Raw genomic sequence first — 20,251 nt, 5'->3', positions numbered from 1 at the left:
TTCCCTGCAGTGCACAGGTCCTCAGTGAGAAGTGCACTCAACGGGGATAAGCCGCAATTATGCAAGGGTATAGACCTTTTTATCTCAGTAGTTACTTGACATATACAGGGTGTTCCTGAAAAAAATTAGCAGTTTTTTTTTTAGAGCGCAGCTCTTAGGGGCCCGTTTCCGGCTTGAGCGGCGTCGGCATCGCCGTCGGCGTAACCGCGCGGTGCATTGTGGGTAAATTTCCCCGCTAAATCTAGCGGAAAAATTTCTCCGCTAAATCTAGCGGAAAAACTTCCCCACTAAATATAGCGAAAAATATTCCCCGCTAAATCTAGCAGAAAAATTTCTCCGCTAAATCTAGCGGAAAAATTTCCCCGCTAAATCTAGCGGAAAAACTTCCCCACTAAATATAGCGAAAAATATTCCCCGCTAAATCTAGCCGAAAAATTTCTCCGCTAAATCTAGCGGAAAAATTTCCCCGCTAAATCTAGCGTGAAATTTTCCCCGCTAGATTTAGCGGAAAAAATTCTCCGCTAAATCTAGCGCAAAAATTTTCCCGCTAAATCTAGCGGAAAAATCTCCCCGCTAAATCTAGCGGAAAAATTTCCCCGCTAAATCTAGCGGAAAAATTTCCCCGCTAGATTTAGCGGAAAAAAATTCCCCGCTAATTCTAGCAGAAAAATTTCCCCGCTAATTCTAGCGGAAAATTTTCCCCGCTAGATTTAGCGGAAAAATTCCCCGCTAAATCTAGCGGAAAATTTTTCCCGCTAAATCTAGCTGAAAAATTTCCCGCTAAATCTAGCGGAAAAACTTCCCCGCTAAATCTAGCGGAAAAATTTCCCCGCTAGATTTAGCGGAAAAAATTCCCAGCTAAATCTAGCGGAAAAATTTCCCCGCTAAATCTAGCGGGAAAAATTCTTCGCTAAACCTAGCGGAAAATTTTCCCCGCTAAATCTAGCGGAAAAATTTCTCCGCTAAATCTAGCGGAAAACATTTCCCGCTAAATGTAGCGGAAACATTTTCCCACTAAATCTAGTGGGAAAAATTCCCCGCTAAATCTAGCGGTAAAATTTCCCCGCTAAATCTAGCGGAAAAATTTCCCCGCTAAATCTAGCGGAAAAATTTCCCCGCTAGATATAGCGGAAAAAATTCCCCGCTAAACCTAGCGGAAACATTTTTCTGGGGGCCGCCGCCTGGAAAGCCGCCGCCGAGAACTGAAGCTACAGCTCCTGCTCTTCCTTCTTTTTGTATAAAACAATAAAACTAATTCGAGTTTTGAGTTTAATGTATCTCTTTTGCTGCCGTGCTAGATACGCACAAAGAATGTGCATTTTCTTTTCCCGATTTTTTAAAAAATTTTTGTGCTCACCCATTGAGACGTGGCCAACCCCACTTTTTTATGAATTTCACGCGGCAGGGGGGTGGGCGATGACTCGGGATATTACGGTAGTTCTTTTTAAGAAGACTTTGTCTGGCCATGATTGTTGCCTGGCCAGGTTCTGCGGCGAAAAATAACTGATGCAGGAGGATTACCATTATCTATTGCTGCACTGGCCGTATCAGTTGACACCAGTTTCCATAAAAATAAACTAGGGATGGAACTGGGCAAAGCAGCTTTCGAGTAATCCTGGGAGCAGAAAAAACTGCAGCTTGGAGCAAGTTGGGAGCAGCATACGAGTTTCAAGAATGTTGAAATAGAGGCTAAATGTCACCTGGTCTTCAAAACTAAAGAAAATATGGCATGCAGATAACGCCATGTGAACGTAACGGTAGTTTCAATGAACTTTCTAGTTGCAAAGTATTTTTCACAAAATTACGTGCAAATCACACAAAACATATGAAGCAAAACTGCACATGACAGCGTGACACATGACAAAATCGACTTGCAGAGAGGTAAATATAAACAGGTAGAAATAGCTTTCATTGCTCAGCATTGACTAGAAAGGTGTGCCGAAGAACAAAATGCAGGTACGAAAATGGTTTTTCATTTCTCAGTAACCGGAAGAAGATAATAAATGTCATTGTCTTTGTCAATTGCTCAGGGACACACTTCACTTCTTCGAGATTCTGAGCCAATTTCGCATTAGCCTCCGCTATTGATCGAGGTAATGTGCATCATACATCACTAGGTGAAATGTGATGCATAAGGTTGCTTACTGCGACCCAAGTGACACAGATCCAGATGTTGTAAAAGCGACATGGCACCTTGACACATAAAACCACTGCTATGCTAGACACATGTGAGGGACACAGGAACGATTGCGAAGCACTATCTTTGCTTCGTGCATGGTCTCAGGATGAATAACGAAAGATTTTTATATATGGACTAGTCGCACCTTTCGCATCTTCTAGGGCACTGGCATAGCCAGGAATTTTTTTCAGGGGTAGTGGGTGGGGGGGGGGGGGCTGAGGTAGCTGCAATGTCCTGAATTGGGGTGTGGAGAGGGGAAGGAGGGGGGTCAAAGTGCATATGTGTATTATAGGGTCGGCTGGATTTCGGGCAGGGGGGGGGGGGGGGGGGGCTGAAGCCCCATAAGCCTCCTTCCTGGATACGCCACTGCTTTAGGGCAGGGGTTCCCAAACTCTTTGATGATGAGAACTCCCATCGGTCTAGAATGGCGGCCAAGGAACCCTTTCCAGTCTCAGAATGAATGCAAGAAGACAGTACAGAAGCCTACAAACCTTGTAAACAATAGTGCACATACTAGGAAAGTTATGCACGAAGGGGTGGCTCAGATCTGCTAAGATAGAGCCTACACTGGAAAGACACTTTGCTTACAGGCAGGGATCGCCGAGGAAACTTGGGAGTTTGAGGAACCTGCGTTTTAAGTGGCAAACTGGTGCCTGTCACAATGGCTTTCGTCTGAACGATCAATGAAGAACAATTACAGTACGAGGTTCCGTTTGTGACTCGTAAACCATTAAAATTTTGTCACAAGCTAATTTTTTTGTGTCAGGAAGGCGTAAGCAAGGGTCCTCATTGTGAAGTCACAATGACAATGCTTGATAACGTATGATAACATAAAAGCACCCTTTCTCGTTACCACCACATACTGAACCACGCAACACAAGCCCCGTGAGATCCACTCACCGATGCCTTGTGGTCCAGAGTGCCGTGCTTGTGGGCCAGGTTCCACAGGTTGACGCAGAGTGAAAGCAGGGATTTGTTCTCGAGGCTGCCACCAATCAGGATGCGGTTCAGCAGCTCCATGGCAAGCGCTGCCTGTCTTTGGTACTGCTGCAGGGAGACCGTGCAAAAGGAAACTAAATTACTAGTTTTTGCCGAAGGGCATCGGCACACCCCAGTGGAGGACCAGCAATTAATTTAGACCACCTGGGGATCTTTTGAGGAGCGACCAAAATATCGATTACAAGGCGCCTTCTCTGTAATGAGCCATCGTCACACTGCGGCCGGGGTTCGAACCCGCTACCTGAGGATCCATAGGCCGGCGTTTTGTCTCGGAGTCACCAAGGCGGCTGCTAGCTCTCGGCAGGAATGTGCGACAAATGCCAAATTGTAAATTGTGTGAAGGGATAAGAGTTATTTTGCATAGAAGAGAGTGGTTGACAAGTAAGAGTCTTGTGCGTTTTCTCGAAATCTGGTGGCCCTTCGCAACCTCTAAGGAGCGGCCAAACTTCCAATGTCTCCACCGCCACAGCATAAAGGCTGGTTGACACACTTGCCTTTGAATATGACCAAGTGCACTGTGCTGTAGCCCTGGAACTGAGCATACTACCCTTATATCCCCAGAGATAGCACACCTAAATTCGGAAATGAGGAGTAAGCAAAAATACTATCGTTGTATTCTGTGATCTCCCAAACTTAATACTTCGGGGGGCGATCAAGCATACATGACTGTTCTCTCCAGTCAGCAATGTCCACTTTCCTCTCGCCTAACTAACTCTAACTAACAACTCGCCTAACTAACTACTCTAACTAACTAACTCTAACGGCTAGAAGTGGATTATCATTCAGTGTTTTAATTAGCCCAAAAGTAGGGGGTTATCTTTTGGACGTGGGTCCTCTCTCGGAATATTACGGTAGACTCAAGGTTCTGCAGTAGTGTACATCCTACCTCTGAGAAATGGTTGCTTATAACAACGTCAAAAAATTTTCAAGCCCATAATAAAAAGAATGATGCACAAAAAAATTACGAAAGATAAGACGAAATGGAGGTGTTCCACGGCTACCCCACAGATGGCGGCACTGTGCTTTCTCGTCGTAACAGATTAAAGGGGAGCACAATACACTCAGTCTTGGTCAAACCCAAGTGTGCACAAACTAGCCTTAAGAGGTTTCACTGAATGCCTAAATAATTACTGTAAACGACTTAATTTTTGTGGGCTCAAGTTTCCGCGAATCGGGCCAAAGCTGAAAATTTGAAATTATTTGCGGGTTCTAATTTTCGCAAATTGAATGTAGCTTTCGTAGCGTTCACATATTGCCCGAATTGATTTGTAGGCGATTCGCGAAATTTGCGAAAATTAGGTCCCTGCGAAAATTTAGTTGTTTACAGTAATTAAGATTTAGAATTTTTAGAATCTAAAATAAATCTAGAATTAATTAAAATAGGACAGAAAAACTAAACATCCGAAATCTGAATACCCAATGCTTCAAGGCCCTTAGTCACGAGTGACTGTTTTTGTCCTTGTTGCCGTCTTCCAAAGGGTCATCTTGCCCTCATACACTCCACAAACCTCACGGTTTTTCTGTGCACTGTGGGGAAGCAGCATCCGCCACATCAACAATGCGGCCTAACCGTGCTGCATGAAAAGTGCCCTCAACAGAGCTAATTAGCTTGTTCCAGAAAATAAATGTAAGACACTACGTAAACAAAATATCATAATACTAGTGTTAGATGAAAAGGTCAAATCAAATACACTGCTATTCGATTTGCACGCCGAAAGTTAAGCCATTCCTTATTTGTACCCGATTGGCTTTCGATTCTAGGTGAGCTATCTCTGGGGATGTTACGGTACTGCCGTAAAAGCAACACCACCACAGGCGAAGCAGACTGAACCAAGAACAGACTCTTGGGGGAAGGAGGGGGAGGAGGATACATTCAATAGCTCAGTGCAGTTTCATTTTTGTGCGTCGTCCATTTTTCCCGGTTATGCGATGTACCAGGATCGTCTTACGAAGCGAGATACGCGCGTCCATGCGTTGTAAAATCTGACCGTCTAGTATATTGTTTCTACTACGAGTTCGCGAAGCCTGCGCCAAACCGCCGTAAAATGCAGGATGTCGCATAACCCGAAGACTCACAATCGAGGGGTTACTGTACGCATTTTGTGCCTCGACAGCACAAAGTTGCGTGTAGTGTCCTGAAAAGGAAGGTCTGCCAAAGCTAGCGCTCTAACCCGAGCGAAATGCGAAGTTCACGTCTCGTGCGGTTGCACACTCCGGCTTCAACCCTGCGATTTCGTGTCTCCCGATTGCCTACGAAAGATATTCCTCAATCGATAAATCTATAATTTTTATTTGAGTAAATGCATATTTAAGCATTTACTCGGACGCTTGCTCCCTTTCCCCCTTTGCCTCCTAGACAATCTCCAACCATATCTGCAAGCACACCAACTTTCTTGTTACGTTTCTGACTTGTTTCTCACGCGTACATTGTTGGCGCAGTTGGTTTGGCAAAGTTGGTTTGGCATCCAATTCACAGACAGTTTAAAGCCAAGTGCTTTTTTTATACTTCCACATTGCGTAAATGTGCGTTACAGGAATTTCTGTGAAAACAGCCATACAACATCTTCAGTGTTAAGGCCCGTACACACTCGCGTTTGCTTACGACCAAGTTTTTACAATCCCTTACGAGAAGAGAACACACTGGCACACTGGTGCCATCTATGATGTGGTCCTGGCACTGCATTTCTCTAGAGCAAAGGTTCTGCAGTATTTGAGAGATCAAATGTACTTACCATCTACGAGAAATAGTCGTTTATGACATCTTCAACAGTTTTAGAGCCAAAAAAGAAAGAATGGGGCACACAAAAAAAAGGATAGGAAATATAAGGAATGACAAGTGTTCCATAGCTACCCGACAGATGGCACCAATGTCTTCTCTAGTCTTAAGACATTTTAAGAGGTTGGTCGGTTGTAAGAAGTGGCAACTGTAAACCAGCCTTTGGAAAGCCACAGGGCTGCTGATGCTGCTGATGATGATGACTGCAGTGAGACAGGACAAGGAGCACCACTTACACCAGCATCGCCCAGGTACTTGAGGTGGCTGAGCACCTCGTCCATGACGCTCCCGCACAGCTCGCTGATCTGGGCCGTGAACTTGGGGTCGCCGCCGTACAAGGCGTCATTCGAGTCAACTGGAATTAGACAATACAGTAGAACCTCGTTATAACAAAACGGGATATAACAAACTAATGGATATAACAAAGCAATCATAATTCCCCTTGCTTGCTAATAGTGGGAAGAAATGGACATTGGCTATAACAAACTAATGGTTATAACGAAATAATTACGACCGCTCCTTCAACTTTGTTATAACGAGGTTTTACTGTACTTGGGTTTGGCATCGATCGATCAACCGTTTTTTTTATTTTTCCACGGTGAGAAGAAACATTCCTTGGAAGGTTCAGAGGAACAAAAGGCGGCACAAAGTCGTCGGACAGAGTCCCAATGGCGGCAGGGTCTTTTCAAGATGGAATTTAGTTGAGAAGTTCACGTAACGGAGAAACATGGACTGCATGTTCACTGACAAACTGGGTCTCTTAAAAAATATTAGCAAAACTTTGGTCTTTTTTATTTTATTTTTTTTATTATTACCTTGACGCGAAAAACAGACGAGACGAAGAAGAAGCACACGTAACGAGCGCAGCGCTCGTCATGTTTGTTTCTTCGTCCTTGTCTGTTTTGCATGCTGTTTCCTACGCTCCTACGCTCTTATCAGTTTCGGTTTGGACTCATGATGGGTCGGCCGAGCGCCATTTCGGGGAAAGGAGACAGGCTGCGGAAGGAGCGGCAACGTATGCAGCAGCGCAAATGGGTCCGCAACCGCCGCAAAGCCGCTATCGCCTCGACTTCCACTGCGTCCAGCACTTCAGATTACCTTGCCCAAGAGCACATCACTCGCCTGGAAAAGCCTCCACCGAGAACAAAACCAGCGATGTAAAAGGCGACGGCGGGCCAACGCCCCGGATGACGATTGTGCCACTGAGGCTAAGTGCAAGTGTGAGGCCCGGCGACGACTGCACTCCACGCCGGCTGAACAGTTCCCGGGTGCGACGGCGAGGTTCCGGAGGGAGTTCATGGAGAACCCGTTTGGCGTCACGTGTGCCGTGTGCGACCGACTCTGGTTCGCCTAAGACGTATCCACGATCGGCGGCGTGTCGGATGAGAAGTGGGAATCGGGCACGGTGCGCGTTGCGGCAGTGTATAGAGTACAGCTCCACTGGTGTTCCTTCTTCACAAAAGTGGAAAGGCTGAACGTTTTTTTTTTTTTGTCTCATCAAATTTTTTTATAACACTAAGTTTTATTCTGTTATCATATTCTTTTTGCACAAATGTACCCCGACTTCGGGGGTCGCGGATATCAGGGAGGAAATGCGTAATCAAACTGGAGTGTCTTTCCCCGCAGTTGTTTTTGGCACTTTTAATGTCTTTCCCTCCTTCGTTTTACTTTGTCACGGATGTCCTCCAACCGTAACGTCCTAAGGCCGCATCATTGGGGGAGGACGAATTTTCACGGATCGCAGAGTTTGTGTTGGGGTACCTGTAGGGGTGGGCAATCACTTGGCGTTTTCTTGGAAATCGATATTCGCCCTAAAAGTGGTGTGGGCAATGACTCGGGGATGGTCGATGACCCGCAACATTACTGTAGTTCTATGTTATCACAGTAGCCACCATCCCACTAATTTGGAACTAGTGTTCAGGACTTTTAGCTGATAACGCTGACACTGTCTGGAAATTCAGATGATGACGAGGCCAGCATGGTTAACGAACAGTTTCTATGTGGAGTGAAAGTTCGTCTGCTTCTTGCACAGGGGTTGCGATGATGTCAGAACGGCGAGCTCTTACTGACGGATTGAAAAAGATGGTGGGTAGACCGCAAGGCATCAAGCATTGAGGTCTACCCACTAGCCTCTCAATCCAAGCCAATCAGAGCTCGGCATCGTTCTAACGTCACCGCCACTCTTGGGCAAGAAGCAGATGACTTGCTCTCTGCAAACTTCCTTAACTGTCAAAGCACAGTCGACGCTACGAACCAATGGGACCAATCAACAGCGTCAAAAGCGCAACATCGCGGCATTCGTCATCTTTCTCTACGTGTTCTTCCATCAGCTAAACCAATCAAGTGTGGCGAAAATGTAGCAGATTTCTGTTCATAACTCATATTGGCACAAATGACGCAGCACTTGCACCATTGGCTTAGTCTGTGCGCTCGAGACGCACGAGACGCCAGAGCGTTGTCGAAGGGAGGAAGCTTGCGCTGGAAGCGGGACAATCAAAGATCCTCCCTGTCCTTTGTCAGCCTCGTAGGGTAGCACAAAATAGTTGACGCCAAGTATAGTCAAGCCCCTCAATCCTGCTCACCCTTGTCGATGTGGTGGAGGTAGTTGTCCTGGCTGAGTGCTGTGAGCAGGTTTAGAACGTTGAGGAATGCCACGGCCCGGGCGTCACTGTGCGAGTCCCACAGGTAGTCCTGCACCACGTTGAGCAGGCCCCGCAGCAGGTACAGGGGCTCCTGCTCCGGGTGATCCTGGGAGCACCAGGGCCGTCAGACGGCGCCATGCAACAACCACTCTCCGTAGTGTGCCTAGGTTACAGAGCGTTTCCAATGGCCCTGCCAGGATCACGTGGCTTACGCGCCGCATTTGCAATATGAGCTGGGAGGAGGTGAAGAATGCGCCCATCGTCTGCAAACGTCTCTGCCTCTCCGCTCGCTTTTGTTCTTGCCACGCGACGATGCAACGAGTGAGCACTTGCGGTCAATCTGCATGGGGGGAGCGTCCACCATTAAACTGCAAATGCCCTCCACGGTTTGAGTTTGTCCGTTGCTTAAATCTAGGCTCTCTAAATCTGCACCGCCATCAACCTCGAATATTAATAATAATAGAGCAAGATCTCATTTTGCGTCTCTCAGAGTGAGTCGAGATATTGTTAGCAGACGATCGTCTGGTGCAATAATTACGAAATATTGCACCTGCGAAAATAAAGACGTTTACTATCTACTGATCCACTAAAATGTTGCTTCTGTTCGGGTCTAAACGTGATTCAACAAAAAGCATTCACTAGCAACGTTACCAACATCATTTCTCACATTTCCCAACTCCGACACAATGTTTCTCCAAATTCCCCGACATTCCCTCCACGGTGGCAACATAATCCCCCAATTCCCCGAAATTTTCCTAACTCCCATGTTTCCTAAATTTCCTGATTTCTTCAATGTTTCTCCAATTCTGGCAAAACGTTTCCCCAAATTCCACATACAATGAAAACATGATCCCCAGATTCTTCCACAGTTCCCTAAACTCTGGAAAAGATTTCCCCAATATTCCCTTTATTGCGGCAATATAATCCACAGATTGCCAAACATTTCCCCAACTCCCTGGCAACATTTTGCCCCAATTCCCCGATATCTCCCAAGCATTAAGAGTTGACTGAAATTCCCCGATAGTTGCGCATCTTCCCCGACAGTAGTGACGTTCCGATCTATCTGGGGACAGGAGGTTTCTCTAGGAAAACGTTGCAGGAGGGACTCACGGGCACAAAGAGCAGGGTGGAGAGGAAGTTGTTGATGAAGGAGAGGAGGAAGGGTTCCGAGCTTTTCTGCTTCCCCTCCAGCTCAATGGTGTGGGGCATCTCGGGCATCAGGCTGATGGCCGCCTTGAAGAATGAGTCCGCTGCAACAAACCCACTCTCTGACACAACCCTCACTGTTAGGTTTAAAGACTTCTTGATACACGCATTGTTTGTGTATGGACAGGGACAAAAGAGAGCGGGTTTTGCTATATTTATGAGGATGGAGATTGCTGCCTCGACCGTCTACTGCTAGTGGCTTCGGCAGTAACCCGAGTCTCGAGCAGGGCAGTCCAGCGTTCCCCTGCCGAGCCGAAATGAGCGAGGTGAAGGGAACCACCGAATGAGGTGTCGTGAGACCCCAAAACGTTATGGAAGGTTGCACTGGACATGGGACAAATGAAACCTCTCATGCTTGCTTTTTCTATTCTGTCTCTTCTTACAGTGGAGCTGTTATAAGCTAGTTTCCCCGATTTCGTGTCCGGTACCAAACAAATGTCGACACAAAACTCTGGACAGCTACCGCCATCTACGAGCGACGGCAGCAACCAGACAACCAGTCTGGTTCCCGCCATTGCTCATAGATGGCGGCAACCTTTCCAGCTATTATAGAAGAATAGATAGTTGGGCGAGTTGGTGGGTATTCATCTTAGGAAACAGCGCACAAAACAGACGAGGACGAAGAAGAAACACACGGGACGAGCACACAGCTTCGATTGTCTTCCTCATCAAAGTGGAAAGGCTGAAAGTTTTTTTTAACTACTTTATTTACTTCTGAGCTAGGAACATCACAATTTCTAAATGTGCTTTCACGGTACAAGCGTTTGCACTGTGCGAGGATATGAAAAATGTCGATCACCAGTGTTCAGTGCACATACGTAAGTGACAAAATTCGCAATAGTAAAACATTATTTCGAGAGTCTTTTTTGTAAAACAAACAAGTTTTACAACAACCACCGGGCAGCACATGAGAGTCAAGACGTGATGTTCCACACTTTTTCGCGAGACGTGCAGTGACGAGCAAAATGGATCGTAACCGTGCGTAGGGACTGGTCTCCTGTCAAGATCGAGATCCTGCTTATGCAGTAATCATCTCACAAAAGAGAGCCACGCGCTGAGCTCTAAGCGGACAGAAGGCTCGTAAGCTGAGGTGTGATGCTGTGCCAACAATATTCAACTACGTCCATCCACTCCTCGCCCAAATCGGATCAATCGGTTTGATTATGCAGCGAAACTGAAACAAATAGCTAGGCCATCTGGAAACAATGCCAGAAGTTGTATTTAGCACGCGTGTAGCCAGATTCCATTTGAACTGCATGTAAAAATGGAGCGTGGCTACGATTCGCAAGGCTCGTCCGAGTCAAGTAACGACATGCATTTGAATGATTCGCCGTTTGCCTTTGACCCGCGGACATCGCCTCCGAGAGAACAGCCCGCAGCCTCATCACCGATCCAATGGATACGCCGATATCTGTACTCAAATGCCACTTCGTGTACCTAGGTGCTGCTTCAGAGGCAAAATCTACATCCTTTGCATTGCAAGAGCTCCCACTCTGATCGCTGGCCGTAGGAGTTGTGTTTGCGCAAAACGGCATATGTTTGCTCGAAGCTCATGGCTGTTTTCGAGTAATATCCTGCTAAAAGGTGACGTTTTTTTGTATACGCTTAGGAAGTGCATTGAAAGAAACATATGTATTTCAGTAGGGTACAGCCTAGGAGACTATATAATTCGAAACAATATACAAGACATCCGTCCACCAACACCTGTTATCCCGACCATCCGACAACCTTTTGGGCTTTGTGACGTCACGCAGCAGCTACGGATGACAGCCATTGACACTGGTGAAATTTGGGGTGCAGTTTCGTACATAAACTCAGGAAAGGCTTAATTAATAAGGGGAGATCATATATCAAAAAAAAAAAGACTTTTGTCTATATGATCGCTCCCTCGACGTAACGAGCGCAAAACTTAACTACTTCCGGTTTCGACCGGACAATCCCTTTAAAAAGCTTCTCCTATTTCCTCGAAATTCTTTTTTTTTTTTTTTTGTCACAAAACAATTTTTTTTTTTTTAGGTATTGTTTGATGTAAAATTTGGATCCAAACAGTTTTTTCAGGGTATGATACCTCACAAATCAAAGAGCGCAACGAGACTAATATTTCTGGAAAACGTTAACTACTAATTGGCAAAGACTGATTTCTTAAGAAGAAAAATTTCAAATTGTGATAATTTTTTCTGATATGATGTTAAAATGATAAGAATGGTTTTGTTGCACTCTCCACTGTTCGTAAAACATGCAGACATATTTTGTGAGATTTCTTTTTACGGCGGTGATATATAAAAGTTGGGCAGAAACATTTGGGACAAAGATGAGATTTTCCGGAAAACTATAACAGATGTTTTTTGCTTATTACCCAAAAATTATTAAAGATGTGAGAACTTAATAGAAATTAGATGAGAAATGACAAAAAAATGTTAAAAACCAGGGTCTCCCCGTAAAAAGAACATTGCATAGAAAAAGAATTCTTTTTTTTTTTTAAAGGGCATAGATGAGACACATATCTTAAAATAATTATTTTTTAGAGCAATATTTACACTGTTAGAAGCAATATAAGTGCCCACCAAGCCCTGCACCGTGCTTACAAGGTGCTTACATCTCTCATTGGCTCGAGAGATGATTGACGTGTGAAAGGTTGGTTGTAAAGTTGTATCTCCGTGGCCGTAACAGCATTTTAATCAAGTATTTTTTATGTTGGAGAAGCAAATAATCCAGAAAGACTTGTTATTGTTTTAAAATGTATTCCGAGATTGCTTTTCTCGCTTTGGTTTGAAACATTAACACACATGGCTGCCGGCGTCTGCGGACAGCTGAACGAGCGAAGCTTGTTGAGCTCGTGAATTTTTATGAGTGCGAGTGATTTTGAATTTATAGAGGTGTTTAGAGAAAGACCTCATCAACCGACATAGTTTGCAGCGAACAACTGCCGCAAGTATGCGCCTTCGGAAGCGCTGTGCAGATGCTCGTTTTTGTAGCGGGACTGGCCTGAGCCTAGAGTTTCACATTCACTATTTTGATTGATCTGGCTTGATTTCCTTCTTTGCGAGCGTTGATGCTCAATAAAGATGTTGGTTCCTCTAAAAGTAGCCCCGCTGCTCTGTGAATTGTGCAACCGTCGTGATTGCAACCATGGTTTCAATACCGAGAAGATACCTACACAGGTAAGAATTTGCGAGCCATTCGGTTGGAGGCAATCGGACATTTGGCTCGAATAAAGCTTGTCTAGGTGTGTTCTCCTCATTGCGCCTCGAGAGGCAAGCTTTCAAGTTGTGTCGTGCACCTGGCCCACCGAAGCAAATATTTTTACGTTGCATTTTAATTGTGTCTCATGACGCTTACCCACCTTGCTCGTGGATGACATGCGAAAAAAATATTGTAGAGCCCCTCCTCTTCATGTGAAGATGAAGGACCAGCAAAGCTGTTATCTTCACGACGTCTAGGACGATGCCTTGAGGACGACGTCAAGGATGACCTCAAGGACAACTTCTAGGACAACCTCAAGGACGCCGCCTAGAGGACGACGTCAAGGACCACAAGGACGACCTCAAGGACGACGTCTAGGACAACCTGAAAGACAACTTCTAGGACGACCTCGAGGACGACTGCTAGGATGACCTCGAGGATGACGTCTAGGACTACCCCAAAGACGACTTCTAGGACAATTTCGAGGATGACACCTAGAGGACGACCTCTCCGACGACTTCAATGACGATCTCGAGCACGACTTCTATGACGACCTTGAGGACGACGCCTAGGACGGCCACTAAAATGACTTCTAGGACGACCTCAAGAACCATGCCTAGAGATGACAACAAGGGATCAGGGGATCTCACTATCAAACAAAGCCAAGGGAAGCTGACTCACACTGGTTGCCCCATTTTTATTTATTAACTTTCCACGACCAATAGGGAGTTTTCTGTCGACACGTGAGGACGCATTTTTTTCCCAGACCTTAGCGTATAACAGCTTCACTGTAAGAACTTTTTTTAGGGGCGAAGCTCCTTAGGGTCTAGCCTTGTCTGTCCGGCGTCCGTGATCACATCCATCTTGCTGGTGCTCTTGCTCGTGAGCTCACGTGCTTGTGTAAAACCAAAAAAAAAAAGAAAAAAGCAAAAAAAGAAAAATGTTTGTGCAGTCGACAGGATTCGAACCTGTGCGAAGAGACCCCAATGGATTTCTTGTCCATCACCTTAACCACTCGGCCACGACTGCGGGACGGGTAGGGGGCTCTGAGATGTGGTAGTAACTCAAGAGCTGGGGATGTCACGGATGAAATGTTGCATGTAGCCGCTCAACGTCAATAAAGGAGAGGGCCCTGCGGTCAAATGCATATATAACCACGTTCCATACCACACATTCTCTTTTTGACATGAATGAAAACGAATGAAAGGCGCGGCTCAGCGTCTATGCAGACAAGCACCACCAGAGTTTCGCCCCAATCAGCATCATTCACCACGTGGAGATGCGGTCAATTTTTTCCTTGCAGTGTCCCTTTAAAGGGTAACTGCAAAGAAAAAAAGTTTTTTTTTTAACAGCCTAATTGGGACAAGCATGTCACAAAACAAATGTTCCGCGAAAAAAATGATTTTTTTTATCAATATTTACGCCACAGGACGCAATTTAGTATAGTCAGAACCTCTCCACATTTGAAACTCCCGCCCTTTTGGCCCCCCGCGGAAGAGAAGTACGCCCCGCCCCTCACTCTCCTTGTGTTGCGGAGTTGAACGACGCAGCGTCTCGACCACAGTGGAATCATAACCAGTGGTCCCACTCAAGGCCACTTCCGGTAATTGCGCATACACAGCGCTCCTCAAGCCGGATGGCGACAACTGTAGTTGTAAAACAAAAACAAACAAAAAAAACGGGGTCAAAAAGAATCGCAATGGACTAAATTGAGTGTGTTAATGTTAATATTTTTAGAAAACATAATAAGCTAGGTAATAATGATAAACCAACATGGAAAGAAAAAATCGAGCAGTTACCGTTAGCTTTAAAAGCTCATTTGGTTCATTGCCCTAACCGAAGCCATGTTTTTAAACGTCGCCGGGCACGTTGTCAGCGTTGTCGGTGTTGCTGTTCTGCGAATTTCTCTTTCCTAGTACATTTCCCTTTCGGTTGGATCCTCGCTTGGCGTTTTGATGTCACGTGAATTACCGAATCACGCTATGAATGTGTTCTAAATGGGCCTGCTAAGGCAAGAAGCCAAAAAGCCGGGGACTCGCTTCGCCGTTCGAGATTCCGGGATTCCGCTTCAAGCTCGTTGCTGGTGAGTGCAAACATTTTAAAGTGCTCGTGCTGTCCTTCGCGTCAGGGCATGGCACGATCGTCTTTTCTCCAGTGTATGTGACTGTTAATTTCTGAGACGTATGTACGTCGGACGTGACCTGTAGAACGGTCGAACGTAATGAATTGCTTCACGCACAACCTCCCCGTACCGGAGCTTTCACACCACTTTACTGGAAAAATATAAATATCGTGGCAAATGACGCGGATCAGGACCGAACCTGGGATTTGCTAATCTAAAATCATAAAAGAGAAGATGGCATCATAGCTTAAGATAAAAAATAAAAAAAAACGCAACATTATAAAAAGTGAATTTACCAGTTGTTATATATTTGCAAACAGGCCAAGCAAGTTGACTGGGCACATTGAACATAATTCTGAATTAAATAGTCAAATGGATGTCCCTTCAAGGGGATTAACGGGAAGGCACCTCCAAAAAAAGTGTTGCTCAAACAGGCAAATTTCCTGGACTCACACCTGTCTTCTCTCTCTCCTCAGGATACCCTGTGGGTATGGCAGCATCCAGGACCTGTCGTCCAGCATGCGTCGACACACCTCCTCCCCCCGTCAAGCTCCAGACATTATTTATCTCCACTTGGCTCGTCATGCAGTAAGACCCACTGTACTTATCTAATTTAGAAGTATAAGCAGGGACAGATCCAAGGGGGAAATCCAAGGGGGGGCGACGAAGGCGGCCCCCCCCCCCCCCCCCCCCCCCCCCCCCCCCCCCCCATCTCGGAGGGCAATTTGACATGGCTGGACCCCCCGGTGCACACGAAAGAAGGGGAGAATAGTATCCTTACAAATGTTCTGCCCCCCCTCCCCCCCCCCCCCAAACGAGTTCTGGATCTGCCCCTGAGTATAAGGTGTGTCTCACTTCGTCCATTCACTGTATGCTGTTACTTTCCTGTTCCAGTACGATGGTTCCTCGGAGAATCACAAAGAATACCACGAGGGCGACAAACGTGTGGAGGCAAGCTGCAAGGGCCGGACACCAAAAACAAGGACCATCAGTAACCAGGGGGATGAAGTGAGAAAATTCAAGAGGCAGCTCATCATCTGGGCCACAAGAAGAAAATCGGAGACCGTACGCTGGGAAATTTGTCGACCCTCATCCTTGGGTGGCATGAGCATTTTCTGGTCATATTCGTACGTGAGGTAAACTGTTACTCGAACTAGGTTGACTCATCCTTCTGCAGCTTACAGGGCATTACCAAAGCTACGGCACCAACGAGACAACCGGAACATTTGGCTGAGGGACGGGACAACATATTGTGGGAGTATACTCCTCCTACGGCGAGCTCTCGCAAAAATTGCTTCGTTGCTCTGATTAGCTCCAAAGGGCGGCAGTGCTTTTCTTTGTAAAATTAGGCTGAAACAGATTATAGCTGTAATAGGGCCACCGAAATTGACATTGCGGCATAACATTCCTCATGAGGGTTCTGGCACCTATTCCATGATCTCTTATGCAATTATGAATGTCGCAGCCACAAGTGGTCACTTGACAATAACCTGCAACTCGTCATATGACAAACTGCGTAAATGGTTGGGTAAGTGTTGTAAAGGTAGTTCTGCATATCTGGGAAAAAACAGTGGCTGGGAGGGCTCTAGCTCTTCCTCATCACGATCCGTCTTAGGGATCAGCACGACAACCACAGCTGGTTGTCGTGCCAGTAGACCTCATTCTAAAGTCACCGGAAGAAAACAACAATAACCGGTTGCTGCCATCATGTTGTGTTAGCCAGTGGTCAAGAACAAGATTTTTTCTCTTGAGCTTGGACAAAGTGTTCTTCAATTAGTTTTCTCAAAGCCCCTTTGACACGCAATGGCACACATAACCTAGCTCAGTGGACACCCTACCTGTTAGTAGTGTTTCCAGTTAGTGCTAAATCACGAAAAAAGCCCTTGAAGAATAAGGTAGTGTGAGAAAGTAAATTTTTAATTCCTCATGCCGGAGATTCCCATCTGTTGGAGTTTAGATAGGAACAAGCTGTGGTCTGCGCTGTTAAAAGCCTTTCTGAAGTCCACCTGGACAATCTCGCACGGAGTTCGGTTGTCGAGGCTGGTGCTGAGTGCATAAGTGAAAGCTGCAAGGGCCGATTCGCAGCTCCTGCCGGGCGGAAACCATATCGGCGGGGGCTCCATTGTTTGGTTTAGCCATCGCAAGCCTTCAGACGGAGAACGTCGTAGCAGTTGTCTCCCCCAACGTTGAGGAGAGACAGTACCCAGGACTAGTTCCGGCACATATAACTTTATCTAAACTCGGCTTGAGTTCGCGACACAGACAACTGCTACAACATTCTCCGTCAAACACTCTCCATCCGAAGGCTTGCGATGGCTAAACCGCCCTTTTTTTGCTGTCCCTCTTCTTTGTCCTCTTTTCTTCCCCTGGCCGCGAGGCGAGGATTCTTTGTAATCTGGCGCGAATGCCACGGTGGGACACACACACACACGTGCCCGCACGCACAGCACCAAATGAGTCGGTAATACACTCCGTCACAAGTGGATGTTAGACTTGAGGGGGCACCGTGTCCCTTTTTGAGAGGCGTTACTGACTCAACTTTCCAGGATTTAGGAACAGAGCTGTGGGAGAGAAAATCGTTGAAGAGGCAAGTGAGGACGGGGGAGATACAGCCAGCACAGGATTTAGGCAATGCAGGGTGGAGGCTGTCTGGTCCAGGGCGTTGAGAGGAGTTGACACAGGCGAGGGCTTCGTAGGTTTCACTTTGAAGAATGACTATGGAAGAGAGTGTGATTGCTGGTGTGGCCTTGATTGGCTGAGTTGTGGGTTGGGTGGGACAAAGGTTAGGTGCGGTAGGGTCAAGTAATGCTGCAGCTCGAGAAAAGTGGTAAGAGAAGAGCTCTGCTATGTCAAGATTAGAATAGGGCCTGCCGTGATGTGTGAAGACCGACGCGTGGAACATTTTTTTTTTATAGTGAAAACATGCCCAAGAGTTTGGGCTGGCAGGTTGCTTTTGCTCTTAGTTGGTAGGTAATTGTTATGGGAGATATGAATGAGATGCTTGACTTCGGTACGTGCCTGGTGGGCTTGGTTAAGATGAGTGGGATTTAGAGGCACTTTTTTGAATAGTCAGTGTTTACGTCTGATTAAGAGTGCAATCTCCTTTGTCATCCATGGAAGGCTGCCGTGCCTCCTGTTGATCCTTAGGGTGAACACATTTGTGCTGAATTGCTGATATGTTGAGTGAGAGGTTGTCGGCCTCGTCAGCCGATGGGTGATTAAACACGATGAACCAGGGACCGAGGTGGATGAGCTGATTGAGATGAGGGAAATCGTTTTTTTAGAACTGCTGGAACTTCTTGGCATGATGACCTCGCTTAGGACAATGGATATTGGTGAGGAGAGCACTGCGATCATTGCCTGGTAGGCTGGATTTCACTGTGCAGCGGTAGGATAAGGTGGGATTATTGGTACGGACGAGGTCGAGGAATGTAGCGTTGCTGTTTTGAGAAATGTAGAATGAGGCGTCATGAAGTTGGGTGAGGCCAGCAGTTTCCAATACGTCTTACAGCATGTCATCAAGTGGATCAGATGAACAGTGCAGAGAACTTGCTGGGGTCGACGCGCTGTAGGCTCTTTTGAAGGAGGGCGTACGATTGTTCACGGAGGGAGGGTGGGCAGTAGGTAGACACCAGAAGAGGCTTTTCATGTTTACAAAATACCTCGACAAAGATGGCTTCTAGACCCGGAGGGGCGAGGTGGTCGAGACGTTGGCAGGGCAGGTGTTATGGCATGGCGAGGACGGACTCCTTCGCCCCAAGGAGAGACAGTTTTGCTGGAATAAAGAGAATTGTGCGAGATTGATTAATCCCCATTAATTGCCCACCAAAGACAGGCGTCCAGCCATGTCTCGCACACAGCGAATATTGTATTCGGGAAAGATTACTTCAGCGCTTTAAAGTCAGGAAGGTTGTTTTTTAGGAAGCAAATGTTGGAAAACCAAACGGGATTGGAGTCTGTAGACTCCGATCGCGCACTTTTCACACGACAACTATGCCAAACGCGGAGTTGTCATGCGAACGGTGAATGCTGCCGATGTCGCTCGCCGGAGGCGGGTCGGAGAACTACTTGGTAGAGTTGGCGATGATGGTGGGGTACACAGGGGCTCCGTGCTGCTTAGGGGATAGAGAGAGGTCATCGGCCAGGGGTGGGAGCTGGCACACCACACAGAGCCACTCGGTTGATAATGAGGAGAGGCGTCTATACAAAGCGAGGGATACATCTTCACATTTCTGGTGGAATTACAAATCATAAATATCGCATTAGAGAGTGGCGACATTGTCGACAGACAGGAAACAGCAGGGGCAGGTGGGACGTGAGCCGGAGTTTGAAGATACACCCGTGAGCGATATGAAGGTGAACAGCCCTCTTCTTGTTTTTGACGCTCCTGCAAGTTTTGGAACAAGCTCTGTTCCAGAAGAGGGCTAGAACGCAAAGCTTAGACCCCAAGCCACATACTATTTGAGACGTTGAGAGTTAATATAGCTTTAGAGAGCCGTAAAACGGGCAAGAAGCCAGGTAAGGTGTTCACTTTCATATTGCCGGCGGGTGTGCTCCACCAGTGATCGGCAATAAAGAGATTAGGTGAGGTTGGCGAGGGAAATGAGTGAAGAATGCTGAGCCAGGAGGTTGCTTCCATGGACGACAATGTTCAATGGTGATGCTGCAGTCAGGAAGTGGCATTCTAGGTGCTTACGGTTTGTCGATGATAGGTGATATTTTTGTCGAAGGGCCAGTTGCCCCGTTAGGCAGATCAGGAGACGGGGAGTTGTAAAGGCGCGCTGTCATCGAACCTAACAGCTAAACATTGTGCTGAAAAAAGTGACTGGCTAGACAGATCTCATAGAAAAGTGACCAGGGAGGCAATGTTCGACAAATGTCTTGTTTCTCCTAAGAAGAAAGGGAAGTGATGGAAGTGACGATATTGCGTCTGATTAGTTAGAGGCTCAAATGACGAAAGCAGGAACTTTCATCATTTGAGCCTCTAACCAATCAGACGCAATATCTTCACTTCCATCACTTCCGTTTCTTTTTAGGAGAAACAAAACATTTGTCGTCGAACATAGCCCCCAGGTGTGTTGAACATTCATCTTGGGGGGGAAAGGACAGGCAGGTCAAATGCACCTCCAAGCACAGCTTTATTT

General features: G+C 46.4%; 1 protein-coding gene across 1 annotated transcript in view; it reads right to left on the bottom strand.

The window, feature by feature from the left end:
• LOC8037786 (VPS35 endosomal protein-sorting factor-like) overlaps nucleotides 1-20,251 on the bottom strand; it is a 92,305-nt gene that overhangs the window by 6,324 nt on the left and 65,730 nt on the right. Inside the window, exons 21-24 of the mRNA XM_029993274.4 lie at nucleotides 9,707-9,846; nucleotides 8,537-8,702; nucleotides 6,191-6,309; nucleotides 3,080-3,226 (exon numbers count right to left, since the gene is read on the bottom strand). Coding sequence (XP_029849134.1) covers nucleotides 3,080-3,226; nucleotides 6,191-6,309; nucleotides 8,537-8,702; nucleotides 9,707-9,846 — 572 coding nt within the window. The remainder of the gene's footprint in view (nucleotides 1-3,079; nucleotides 3,227-6,190; nucleotides 6,310-8,536; nucleotides 8,703-9,706; nucleotides 9,847-20,251) is intronic.

Source organism: Ixodes scapularis, unplaced genomic scaffold (assembly GCF_016920785.2).
Source record: "Ixodes scapularis isolate PalLabHiFi unplaced genomic scaffold, ASM1692078v2 PGA_scaffold6__148_contigs__length_123643588, whole genome shotgun sequence".
NCBI classification, from domain to species: Eukaryota; Metazoa; Arthropoda; class Arachnida; order Ixodida; family Ixodidae; genus Ixodes; species Ixodes scapularis.
Note: the sequence above shows the minus strand (reverse complement) of the source record. Positions and strands in the feature narration are given on the sequence as shown.